Source organism: Chrysochloris asiatica, unplaced genomic scaffold (assembly GCF_000296735.1).
Source record: "Chrysochloris asiatica unplaced genomic scaffold, ChrAsi1.0 scaffold00025, whole genome shotgun sequence".
Taxonomy (NCBI): domain Eukaryota; kingdom Metazoa; phylum Chordata; class Mammalia; order Afrosoricida; family Chrysochloridae; genus Chrysochloris; species Chrysochloris asiatica.
Genome location: NW_006408543.1, coordinates 16,671,319 through 16,683,149, shown reverse-complemented (window position 1 = coordinate 16,683,149; position 11,831 = coordinate 16,671,319). Strand labels below are relative to the sequence as shown.

At 41.2% G+C, this 11,831-nt stretch overlaps 1 protein-coding gene across 1 annotated transcript in view; it reads left to right on the top strand.

Moving 5' to 3' along the window:
- Positions 1 to 11,831, top strand: part of CPSF2 (cleavage and polyadenylation specific factor 2, 100kDa) — a 37,902-nt gene that overhangs the window by 16,066 nt on the left and 10,005 nt on the right. Inside the window, exons 8-10 of the mRNA XM_006839565.1 lie at positions 7,411 to 7,511; positions 7,854 to 8,054; positions 10,846 to 10,998. Of these exons, the coding sequence (XP_006839628.1) occupies positions 7,411 to 7,511; positions 7,854 to 8,054; positions 10,846 to 10,998 (455 nt within the window). The remainder of the gene's footprint in view (positions 1 to 7,410; positions 7,512 to 7,853; positions 8,055 to 10,845; positions 10,999 to 11,831) is intronic.

Sequence of the window (11,831 nt, the reverse complement as noted above, 5' to 3'; positions counted from 1 at the left end):
GTTTCTGGACATGTGCAGATATGGTCATCTGCTTCTGTTTTTTGGGCATCTTCAGGGGTTATCTGTGGAATTAGTACTTAGATGGGTGTGTATTTTGGTATTTTTTTTATGCTTTCATAATGCCTCCAGGTAGATGTGATTAGGAAATAGGCTTCCCTTTTCACTCTTCTTCCTGAGAAGTTTCAAGATACCACTGTTGGTCATTTTGACATAACTTAGGATTTAATTTTTAGTCTATTACCCCTTTTGTCTGCGTGTCCCGCTCCACAATCCCCATTCAGGCCTTTTTTCTAGTTGGAAACAGTTCAGGGCCAGCTGTGGCCATTTGGTTTTAATTGGAAACTGTCTCTTTAAATTTTGAGGCGATCTGTGCCCATGTGTAGTAGAACCCTCCGAGGGTGGGGCTAGGGTGCCCACTAGCTCAGGCACCCCTATAGTTACCCGAATGGAGGTGCACAGACAGCAAGGGACCAATGAACAGCTACCAAAGGAAAAGAATGTCCACACCTTTATCTCAGTGTTTCTGCCAGGCGTCTGTGGCCGCTCTGATCCTTCCCCCGCATGGTCTCACCCAAGATGGCGGCTCCTGGAGCAGCTGAGCATCCCGGACTAGAAAGCAATAGATTTCTTGCTTCTGCCACAAATTTCCCCAGCTGTGAGCCTTCCAACCTTCTCAATATTCCTTTATATGTGGTTCAGAGTTCTGGGCCCAGCCCCTGAGCCTGCTTGATCGGGTATTTTGTGTTGTTGTTGGAGGAGCTCCTTTACTGCACTTCCACCCATCCACCATCTTGTTTGTTCCCAACACCATTTATTCTCGTCCTGCTTCGGTTGTACCCACCTGGCAGAACTGTGACCTTAGGTAAGCTGTGTGCTTAGTCCTCGCCTGGTTTGACCCCCCAGATAAGAACTTTCATTTCCACCCTACATACCCACAGTTAGAGTGTGTACTTTAACAAGCACTCTAGGTGATATTTTTGGCATACATTGTTGTGTGCTGATGAGCAGTGTCTTGTCAGTTGTGACTCATGGTGACCCTGTATAGGGTTTCTAAGGAGTGGCTGGTGGGTTTGAACCACCAGTATTTTGGTTAGCAGTCCAGTGCTGTCCTACAGTGCCACACCAGGGTCGTCCTATAAGTTATTGTTAAAATTTGATTCTGATTAGGTATGTCTGGGGTGGAAATGTAGATATGTAAATTCTCAGTAGGTAGGACTGGGATGAACTGGTTTGAAGCCCTGGCATACTGTGTGGACAGATTTCCCTTTCAGGTTTGTGAGCCCACATAGCTAAAGGACACCCAGCATTAACACTCAGTCTTCTCTGGGGTGCACCCTCTCCCCTACTCAGTAGGACAGTTTCTTACCTTTGTTTCTCCTCATCCTCACTGTCAGCGCTCACCTTCTACCCATGACCTTGTCTCAAACTTCCCAGAGACGGGGCAGCAGCCTGCCAGGAATTCCCTGTCTCTCTCCACACATGCCCTGCCTTCTGTTTCTGCATCGTCAGTTGCTTCGGCATCTGATGTCAGCCAGCTAGCCACATAACGAACATGCCAAAAGGTGATTTTGCTTAATACACACCCCATCAAATTTTAGCAATTTTTCAAAACTCATTTCACTAACTCTCAATTTTATAATAATTGACACTGGATGGGATGTTTAATTATTGTCAGCGTTGTGCAAAGTTTAAGTGACTGCTCTTTGGGGAAACGTTTTTATGTATTGAGTGAAGGTTTACATAGATCATCAGTGTTACATTCAGCAAATCACACACTGTGTTTCAGCTCAGTGACTGACTGCATCTCCTCCTTGCAACAGCAGTTCTCCTGCTTCCTCCCTGTGCTTCCTGTTTCCATTCCACTCTCCTTCCCAGCCCTTCTCACCTTTGTCCTTAGGTACATGTTGCCCTTTTGATCGTAAATCTTGAATGGTTGGCCGTTCCGTGGTGAGCATTCTTTACTAGTGTTGTTGTGTGCTTCCTTCCCCCTCTCTCCCCAATAGACCTAGCTACTACTGCGTGGCTGACAATTGGGCCATAGGGGTTAGTTCCCTTCCAGTCCTGAAGGGTGGTCCAGGGTCATAGTCTCGGATTCCTCCAGTAAATGACAGCTTTTTGATTTCAGCTTTATAGCAGGCGTTTTAAGGAGTGCTTACTGTGTTAAACACTAAGCAATAAGTATGTCTTAATCTACTACCAGGGAGTCCTGGGGTGGCGTGGGGGTTAATGCGCCAGACTGCAAAGTCATTGGAACTGCAAGGTCGGCGGTTCAAGCTCACCAGCTGCTCCTCAGAAACCCTACCCAGGGTTGCTATGGGTTGGAATCGACTCGACGGCACTTTACAACAACAGCAACAATCTACTTAAGAAAAGTATTAATACTAGTGACTACAATCTTGCTTTATATAAATATAAAACAGCTGCAGAAGGAATGAAAACAGGTGCACCAAAGTACAAGCCTGCCTTCCGAGGGACTGATTTAGAAATATGAGGAAACTTCAAAAGTTTGTGGAAAAATGGAATTGAAAGATATTGGAATTTTGCCACAAATTTTTTTAAGCCCCCTTGTCTGAAATTAAAAGAACTAAAAAATATTTTGAACCATTTCATCAGATATGAAACATTAAATTGAACATTTTAATTGCTAAAAATTCAATTAAGACTAATCGGCCATTTTAATAAGAGTATTAAAAGTGGTTAAAGTTAAAAAAAAACCCCAAAACTAGAAAATGATACTCAGAAGCATTTAAAGAAATCAGAAGCAACTGGAGCTTGAATGTTTCAAATTTTTTCATTTTTTTCAGTAAGTAATCCTTACGGTTGGGATTCTTTCTCTTCTCACCTTCCGAGGGTTTCTGTTTCTCCTAAAATGACCCCTTCTCTCTCCATTACCTACCACTTTTCCCCTTGGTTTGATCGCATCCAGACAGAATTTTTACAATTCCCTTCTCTCACTCACCAAACTGGCTTGTCTCTCAGTCTTCCTCCTTCTCAGGGAAGAGCAGCACTTAACCACATATTTGCTCAAGCCAAATCACTAGGCCTTTAAAAATATGTCTGTTGAAATAAGATATATACGAAACAGTGCACAGATTATAAGTGTACAGCATGAGCAGTTTCTACGACTTAAACATACCTGTCTAGCAAGCACCCAGATCAAGAGAGAGACTACCACTAGCACCCCAGATGGCTCCTGTCTACTCTGAAGGGTAACTGCTAGGCTGACATAATGCCTATCTGGCAGAGAACCAATGAGAACAAGGGAGACCCTCAGTGAAATGAACTGACAAAGTGGCCACAGCAATGGACTCAAGTATTCAGCAGTGATTGGAAAGGAGGTGCAGGGCCTTCTGCTGTATGGTGCCAACTCAACAGCAGCTCAGCAGACATCATTTTTAGATGATGACGAGGATGACTTTATCTCACTTTATTATGGAGTGAGTGAAGGTTTATAGAGCAGACCATCAGTTTTATATTCAACAGATCAGACACTTGATTTCAGTTCAGGGATCGCAGTCCCCTTAGTGTGACACCGTTTATCCCACTTTCTCCCCTGCTTCCATTTCTCCTTCTTTCCCAGCCCTTCTGAATTTTGTCGTTGCTTCAGTGCTGCCTTTTCGATTTTGAATGATTGACCATTCCATGGTGTGCATACCTCACAGTGGTGGTGTCTTCTCCCCTATGTACCTCTACTCTGCTTGGCTGACAATTGAGCTACAGGGTTGAGTTCAATTCCAGAGTTGAACACTGACCGAGAGTTATGGTCTTGGGTTCTTCCAGACTCTTTCTGACCAGTAAACCTGATCTTTTTTATATTTTTGAGTTTTGTTGCATAGTTTCTCCCCCTCTATCCAGGACCTTCCAATGTAATCCCGTTCAGAACAGTTGGTAATGATAGCTGAGCACCACCTAGTTCTTCAGGTCTCAGGGTCATGGTAACTGATGTTCACATGATCCATGAGTCCATTAGGCTCTAATTGATTTCAAGCATCTTCAATTTTCATCATTCTTCTTTGCTCTGCCAATACCTGTGCCTTAGATCCCAGTCACTACTTACAAAAGTAGGATGGAGAATATTGTGTTTATGGACTATTTATTGATCACTGTAAATTACTTAAGTTTTCTTTCTGTTTCTTCCAGATATATTCTGTTTTCCAATTCCACTACCATCATCCTAACCAATGCTAAATAAACTTGCCTGGACTGTCCTGTAATTTCCCAGTTGGTGTTTCTATTTTTACTTTCTCACTCCTTTAATGCATTTCTCTCACAGCAACCAGAGATCTGTTTAAATCAGTCATCGTATCGTGTCATTCCCTTGTTTAAACTCTCCAGTGGTTTCCTTTTGCCTTGGATAAAAAAGAGCCCACATGATCTGATCCCTTCCTGCCTTTCTGACCTCTTATTCTGCTTGATCTGCTGTCCCTCCATGTTCTCTGCAATGTCAGGATCTGTGCATTTGCCATTCCTTCTGCTGTAGTGCCCTTTCTGTGCTAGGCACCTGATTGGCTCCTTCCATTGAGGTCACTTCCTCAGGGAGACCTGACTTCACTCTAAAAGTAACCACCTAGTTAGTTGTTTTACGTAATTTTTCCTAGCATTATCACCATGTGATATTTTCTGTTTCTTGTCTCCTTTCCCACCCTGCCAACTAGAATTCAAGTTCCATGGCAAATAAGTCCTTGTTTTTTATATCTCTAGCACTCAGAATAGTGCCTGACATGGAAGAGGGTCTCAGTAGATGTGCTGGTTGTATTCATGAGTGAGTAAATGAATGAATGTGTGATGAACCAGATTTCTGATCATGTTAGACAAGAATGAACAGTGTCTGGGGTTTTCTCATCTGTATTTATTGCCCTCCTGGGTCACATCTTACTCATTTAGAGTGAGCACAATGATAAAGGAATAAAGACTAATAGAATTGAAGGGGTGCTGATGTGGTGCTATAGGATAAGCACTGGACTGCTGACTCTAAGTTTGATGGCTCAGGTCCACCAGCCACTACTAGGTAATCCAGTACAGGGTCAGTGTGAATTGGAACCGACTCGCTGGCATTTAACAACAAAGCCGAAGTAGATATAGATTAGTATCTATCACTGTGAGCTTGATTTCCTAATGAACTCACTGGGGATGTTTGCATGTGACTCTTTTTATATTGTCAACATTTAAAGCACCTACATAACTTGACAAAACAATATTTTCCAAATAATCAGTACACGATATTCCAAACTAGCGCATGAATCAAAGGTCCAGCCCAAATGTAAGATAGGGCAGTGCATTTGACTGTACCAGAGTATAGAAAGTCTACTGACGTGGTTTCAGATTCCACTTGATAGTGGACTTTTAGGAGAGGACTTTTTAAGCTTTGTTGTGTCAAAGGATGGCCACAGTTGTCTGGAGAGGCTGCCAGATACCTTTCTTTTTCCTAAGTATACATCTGCGTGAGGCTGGCTTTTCTTGAGATACTTTAATCACACCAACGTATTCCAGGAGCTTGAAGGCAGAAGCAGATGTGAGAATTCAACTGTTCTCTACAGAGATTGGCACCAAAATGAAACAGTGTCACACTTTACATTGCTTTTTCTTTTTTTTCTGCTTTGAAAATTTTATTTTTCTTCAAAATATGGTGTTAATGATAGTACACATGGCTTTATGATTTTTACACGAAAAAGTGTTTTTAAATTTCTCGGTTTTAATTTCTGATATGTTAAATCTGAGGTTCTCAGTAGGTTGTTATGTATTTACATTTTTATTGTGAGCTGAGTGAAGACTTACAGACAGGCTCATCAGTTCTCAGTGGTTATGAGTTAAAAGCAGTTCAGTTGAGAGTTATTGACTTAATCATTACATGTAGTGAACTTCAAAGTGGTATCCAGTGTTTCACTATTACGAACATTACTGCAGTGCACTGGTTTTTTCTTTGCCCTCCATGTGATTATTTCAGTAGGGCATATCCCTAGAAGTAGAAATGCTGTGTCAGATGACAAGCACATACATACTTCTTTTGGATCTTGGCAGGTTGCCTTCTACCATGGTCGGGCTAATTTTCCCCTAGACAGTGAGTCTGTGAAGGTGTGCTTTCCGCACAGAATCATCAGCACTGCCTGTAGATAAGTAAGAATCCTGGGGTGGCACCAGAGGATAAGCACTTGGCCTCAAGGTTGGTTTGAACCACAAGGTCGGCTGGTAAAACTTACCAGCCACTCCTTAGAAACACTATACAGAGGGTCACTATGAGTTGGCACTGACTCGACGGCACTTAACAGCATAGATAAAATTTTACATTTAAAATTTCTGAAGTTGAAAAACGGTTAAGTGTAATTAGGTATTTTCTTGACCTTTAGCTGTTTGTCTTTGATATTTTGTAAATCGTCTATGTGTTAATGTCTGTTTTTACTTTTGCATGATACAGCTTTATAGGCAAGCCAAAGCCTGAGAAATCAGGAGTTCTAGCAACAGAACTCAATTTTTTCCACACTTGTGAGCACCAGCTTGTATTACTTTACCTACAAATCATACACAAATTGGCTTTCTTAAAACATACCCATTATGGCACAATTCAAGGTTAAAAACACTTTTAAAAAAGTTCTGTAGAGGAATCCCTGCAATAAACTTTTCCACAAGATACAAATTTGACCTTAGGTTTATAAGCATTGGACCACTGACTTGGCTGAATTTTATTACACACCAAGATTTATCATAATAATTAAAGGAAGGGGAAAGACTAAAAAAAAAGTTGCCAATACAGCAATTTTAATTTGAGAACATATACTACTTTGTTAGCTGACCAAATTACAAAAACAATCAGGGTAGACACCTTAGTTTTCATCCTTCTTCCCTGTTGCCAGCATCTCCACCTTCTACAAAATGGGTGGTCGTTTTCTTCATTCCACTGCGTGGAGAAGACAGTTGGAAGGGCCACAGGAAGTTGTCTTTTGTTTAATGAGTTGATCATCATTTTCTTAACTGCCTTGAAAGTGTGCTTAGGAAAAAGTGATTCCCGGTAGTCATAGCTCTGCACGGTTTTTTCTGCCTCTTGATTTTCTGAGATTTCAGATTTTTTCTTTTTACCTCATTTACTCATTTTGTCCTTTGTGGCTTTTAAAATCCATGTCATATGTAGGTTTCACGTATAACAAATTACAAAAATATTTACCTGTGCCTTCTTTTTCTGATTGACAAATGATTTCTAACCAGCTTGATTTAAGTTAAACCCACCCTAGCAGTGTGACAGCTTAATTTTAGTCCTAACCTAAATAGGATCTACGCATGGATCGGAAAGGTATATCCTCTCAGAGGAAAGTTTCGTGTAAAACTGGTGATTCAGTTCAGTAATGATACCTCAAACCCCTCCCCCAGCGCCTTATCCTACTAATAACAGTGTTTCCCGGGGTCTGCTTTTGTCTCTAGTTGCGGAAGCGTGTGAAGCTTGAAGGGAAGGAGCTTGAGGAATACCTGGAAAAAGAGAAGCTGAAGAAAGAGGCTGCTAAAAAACTTGAGCAGTCAAAAGAGTATGTTATTTTCAGACAAACTATAAGGTCATATGTGTAACTGGTGAAGAATTTATATCTAATAGAATTTGTTTAATTAAGAATATTTAGTTTCTTTTGACTTCATTACTTTTGTTATGAAAGAGGTCTTTAAAATGGTGTTAGACTACCAAATGATGCTATTAATATGTACTTACTAGCTGGTATTAATGTTACGCTTTATAGAGTAACAATCTCATACTGAATATAATAAAATTAATGTTAGATAATATTGATTGTTAGTTTAAAATAGTTTTATAAATACCAAAAAAATTCAGAATCTCTTTGGGATTTCATGACCCTCATCTCTTGGAACTCCCTCAGGGCAGACATGGATTCCAGTGATGAGAGTGATGCTGAGGAAGATATTGATCAGCCTTCAGCCCATAAGACTAAGCATGACCTGATGATGAAAGGCGAGGGCAGTCGGAAAGGAAGTTTCTTCAAACAGGCAAAAAAGTCGTACCCTATGTTTCCTGCTCCAGAAGAGAGAATTAAGTGGGATGAGTATGGAGAGATTATCAAGTATGCAAAACAAGCAAAGGTTTTCTCTCCTACCTAGAGAGAGGCCAATGTGTAATTGTATGCTTCTGGTCTGTGTGCAGCTGGTTCGCTCCTGAGTCTCTGAGATTCAAATATAAATACTTCGTGCCCAAAATGTGAAAATAGATATATTAAAGAATATCTAGAGAGTAGTAAGTGAAAACAGAGCTTTATTACTAAGATGAATTGACTTGACAGCAGTTTTTTTTTTTTTTTTCTTTATCCCAACATTTATTATTAGGAAAATTTAAAGACACATACAAAATGCAAAGATCTGCATAGTGAGCATCCATATATTCACCACCACCTAGATTCTACAATTAACATTTTATTAAACTTGCTTCAAGTGGTGGGTTTGTTTTTGTTTTGTTCTTGTTTTGAAGCTGAAAGGTATCAAAGATTCTCACTCTTGACTCTCCCCTGCCCTCCCCCCCCACACTTTAAAAAGGGATCTGCATTGAGGAAAGGGCTAGAATAGGAAGGACTTTGATGGTGATTGTATTGTTTGGGAAATAGCTCTGTCTCACATAGTATTTCATACATGCTTTAGTTATAAGAGGAATGAGGTATCCTTGGACAAATCAAGTGTAATTGCATATTCTAATCACATGTGTGAAATCTCTACTGTAGTGTGTATAACTGCCGGGGCCTTGCAGGGCAATGGCGAGCACCTCAGTCAGTGCAGTGTCTTTTCACGGTCCGCTGCCTCCCTACTTTTCTAGCCTGATCTCCTTCATACCAGTGTTTGTGCTCTGCTCTGCCAGTACCAGGCTTCTCTCAGTGTCCCTCTGCTCTGTTCTGTCACGTCGTTATCTTTGCACATGTTCCTTCAGCCTTATTCCACCTACCTGTCGGGTCTCCAGGTTGTTAAACCTAGCTTCTCACACTTTACTGATTCTGCCTCACTAGCTAGCCCAATAAGTCCCTCATCTCTATTGTCTTTACATTTCCATATGCTGTCTGGAGTGTAGAGTGGACTTAATATCATTCTTGGATTTAGTTAGCATTCTAGTATCTGTTGGCCCTCCAAAATAATTGTTGTTAAGTGCTGTCGAGTCAGTTCCTACCCATAGTGACCTTGTATAGGGTTTCCGAGGAGCACCTGAGGAGCTTGAACCTTGCAGTTTAAACCAACCTTGCAGTCCAGTGCATTAACCCACAGCACACAACAGGACTCCTCCAGAATAATGGAGAGAAAGAATGTAGTTGGTGAGCTTGCTTAACCATCCCACTTACCAAGCAGCTCATCTGTTTAGAATATGGACCTGGAAAATGGAGATAGGATTACATGAGGTTGGGTTTTTAAGGCACTTTGCAAAGCCCTTGTCACATGGTAAATGCACCATAAGTGATTGTTAGTGCTTTTACAGACTCTAGGTGGACTTTAGGGGTTAGCGGTCTGGGTGCTGGTGACCGAGGCCTGGATTCACTGGTTGGTGAATTCAGGGATGGGACTTAACTAATTGCAGGAAGATAGAAAGTGTTCAGGTTGTTTTTTTTTTAAAACAGAATTCTTCTGGTAGTGGCAGTAAAGATGACAAGATACATACTGTGCTAAATATACATTGAAATAAACAGAGGCTTTTGAGGGAGCTAATAATTTTTTATCTTCATCTTCTTGGTAACGTGCACATAAAGAGTAATCTGGAACTCAGGAAATCAAAGTCAGTTTGAGACTTACACCTTCTGGGAATTGACAAGGGAAACCTCTGATCTGCAGCCAAAGAATCCGTGAAAAGAATGCAGGGCTAGGTTGTAGTTGCTGATCGTTGTTGTCAGCACGTTTCTGTGGCTCCTCCTAATAGTACTGAGGCCTCCTAGCTGACCTGGCTAGATCTTGCCACTGGCCCATGTGATGATATTTGAAAAAGATTCTTTTTATGTTTACTGATGTTGTGTTGAGACTGTACACAACAGAAGATACACCAGGTATCAGTTTCTGCCTGTACCATCCAGTGACGCTGCTTCCGTTCTTCCACTTATGCTACCATTCTGACGTAGCTACTTGTCCGAATTGTTCCTCCTCGTGAACATGAGCTCACGGCTCACCCTAAGTTCCCCGTCTTACCTTTTGAGTTGCTGTTACCACGTAGATCCCACATGGATAGGATTTTCAAAGAGCGTAATGCTTGAGGCAGACCTTTTTGACTAGTTAAGCTAAACTATTATTCAGTTTTGAGAAGACTTCAGGAGATATTTTCGTTTAAGTTTTAATGATTTTCTCAGAGCACTAGTGGCAGGGGTTCATCTGGCCTCCGTAGTTCCAGAAATCATATGGTGTTATAAAAGTGCATCCCCAGTGATACTGCCAGGTAGAACATAATAAATGCTGTCATCTGAAAATGAAGGCTGTGAAATTGCATTGGCATGAATTAAATGTATGTCTACAAATTAGGTCACCTACTTGTGTGACAGACTCCTGGTGTGGCTCTGTAGGATCCTATTTAAAGATCTGCAATTAAAACCCATCAACTGCTCTTCGGAAACTTGACAAGGTCACTAGGAGTCAGAGCTAACTCGAAAGCACTTACCACCACCAACTAGTCTGACGGAGTCTCAGAGTGGTACAAATGGTAATCGTGCTGAGATTAGTGTTTGTATCCACCAACAGTCACCTCAGAAAAAAGATCTGTCAATCTGCTTGTGATAAATCAGCCCTTGTAGACCCTGTGGAGCACCGATGGACTCCGACACACACGGGGTTGTCCTGAGTCGTAGCTGCCCCTACAGCAATTGATTTTACTAGTTAACTGTATCTATTATCTATATTTAGACCAGAAGATTTCTTAGTGCCAGAACTTCAAGCTACTGAAGAAGAAAAAAGCAAATTAGAATCTGGCTTGACAAATGGAGATGAACCCATGGACCAGGATTTATCTGATGTCCCTACTAAGTGTATTTGTACCACAGAGTCCATTGAAATCAAGTAAGTACTTTGGCTGCATTTGAGAAGATAAAATTGAAGACATTTGATTTATGTAAGTGTACACTGTTTCAAAAGTGAAATTTCTGAGTACCTGTTAGGATACAGCCTCAGTGACATAGTGGGTTGAACATTGGGCTGCCCACCACAAGGTCGGCAGTTCAAACTCACCAGCCACTCCTCAGGAGAAAAATGACATTCCCTACTCCTGGTGTGGCGCTGTGGGTTAATGCACCAGACTGCAAAGCCCTTTGAACTGCAAGGTCGGTGGTTCAAGCTCACCAGCCGCTCCTTGGAAACCCTATATGTAAGGTCGCTGTGGGTTGGGATTGATTCGATGGCACTTAACAACAACAACTCCTGTGAAGGTTTACAGCCTGGGAAACTCCAGGGAGCAGTTTGCTCTGTCCTTGCGGGACCACTATGAGTGCAAATCGATTTGATAGAAGTGGGTGTGGATTTTGGTTTTTCTAGTGTACATGTGTGCTTTAAAAAGAGTGTTTATTTTTTTACACAAAGATTTGTGAAATGTGAAATTTTCTCTTTATTTGACATATTGGAATGCCAAAGTTATTGGTGTTTGAAAGGTGACTAAACATTAAATTGTACATTTATATCTGGCCTTTTTATTAAGTGCCACCATGTTGGTTTTGACTCATTGTGATCCTGCATAGGATTTCTGAGGCTGTACATTTTGATGTACACAAGACCTTTTTAAAGTATTGAAGAGCAAAGATGTCAGCTTGAGGACTAAGGTGTGCCTGACCCAAGCCATGGTATTTTCAGTAACCTCATATGTATATGTGAATAATGGTCGCGCTAATGGATGGGGCAGC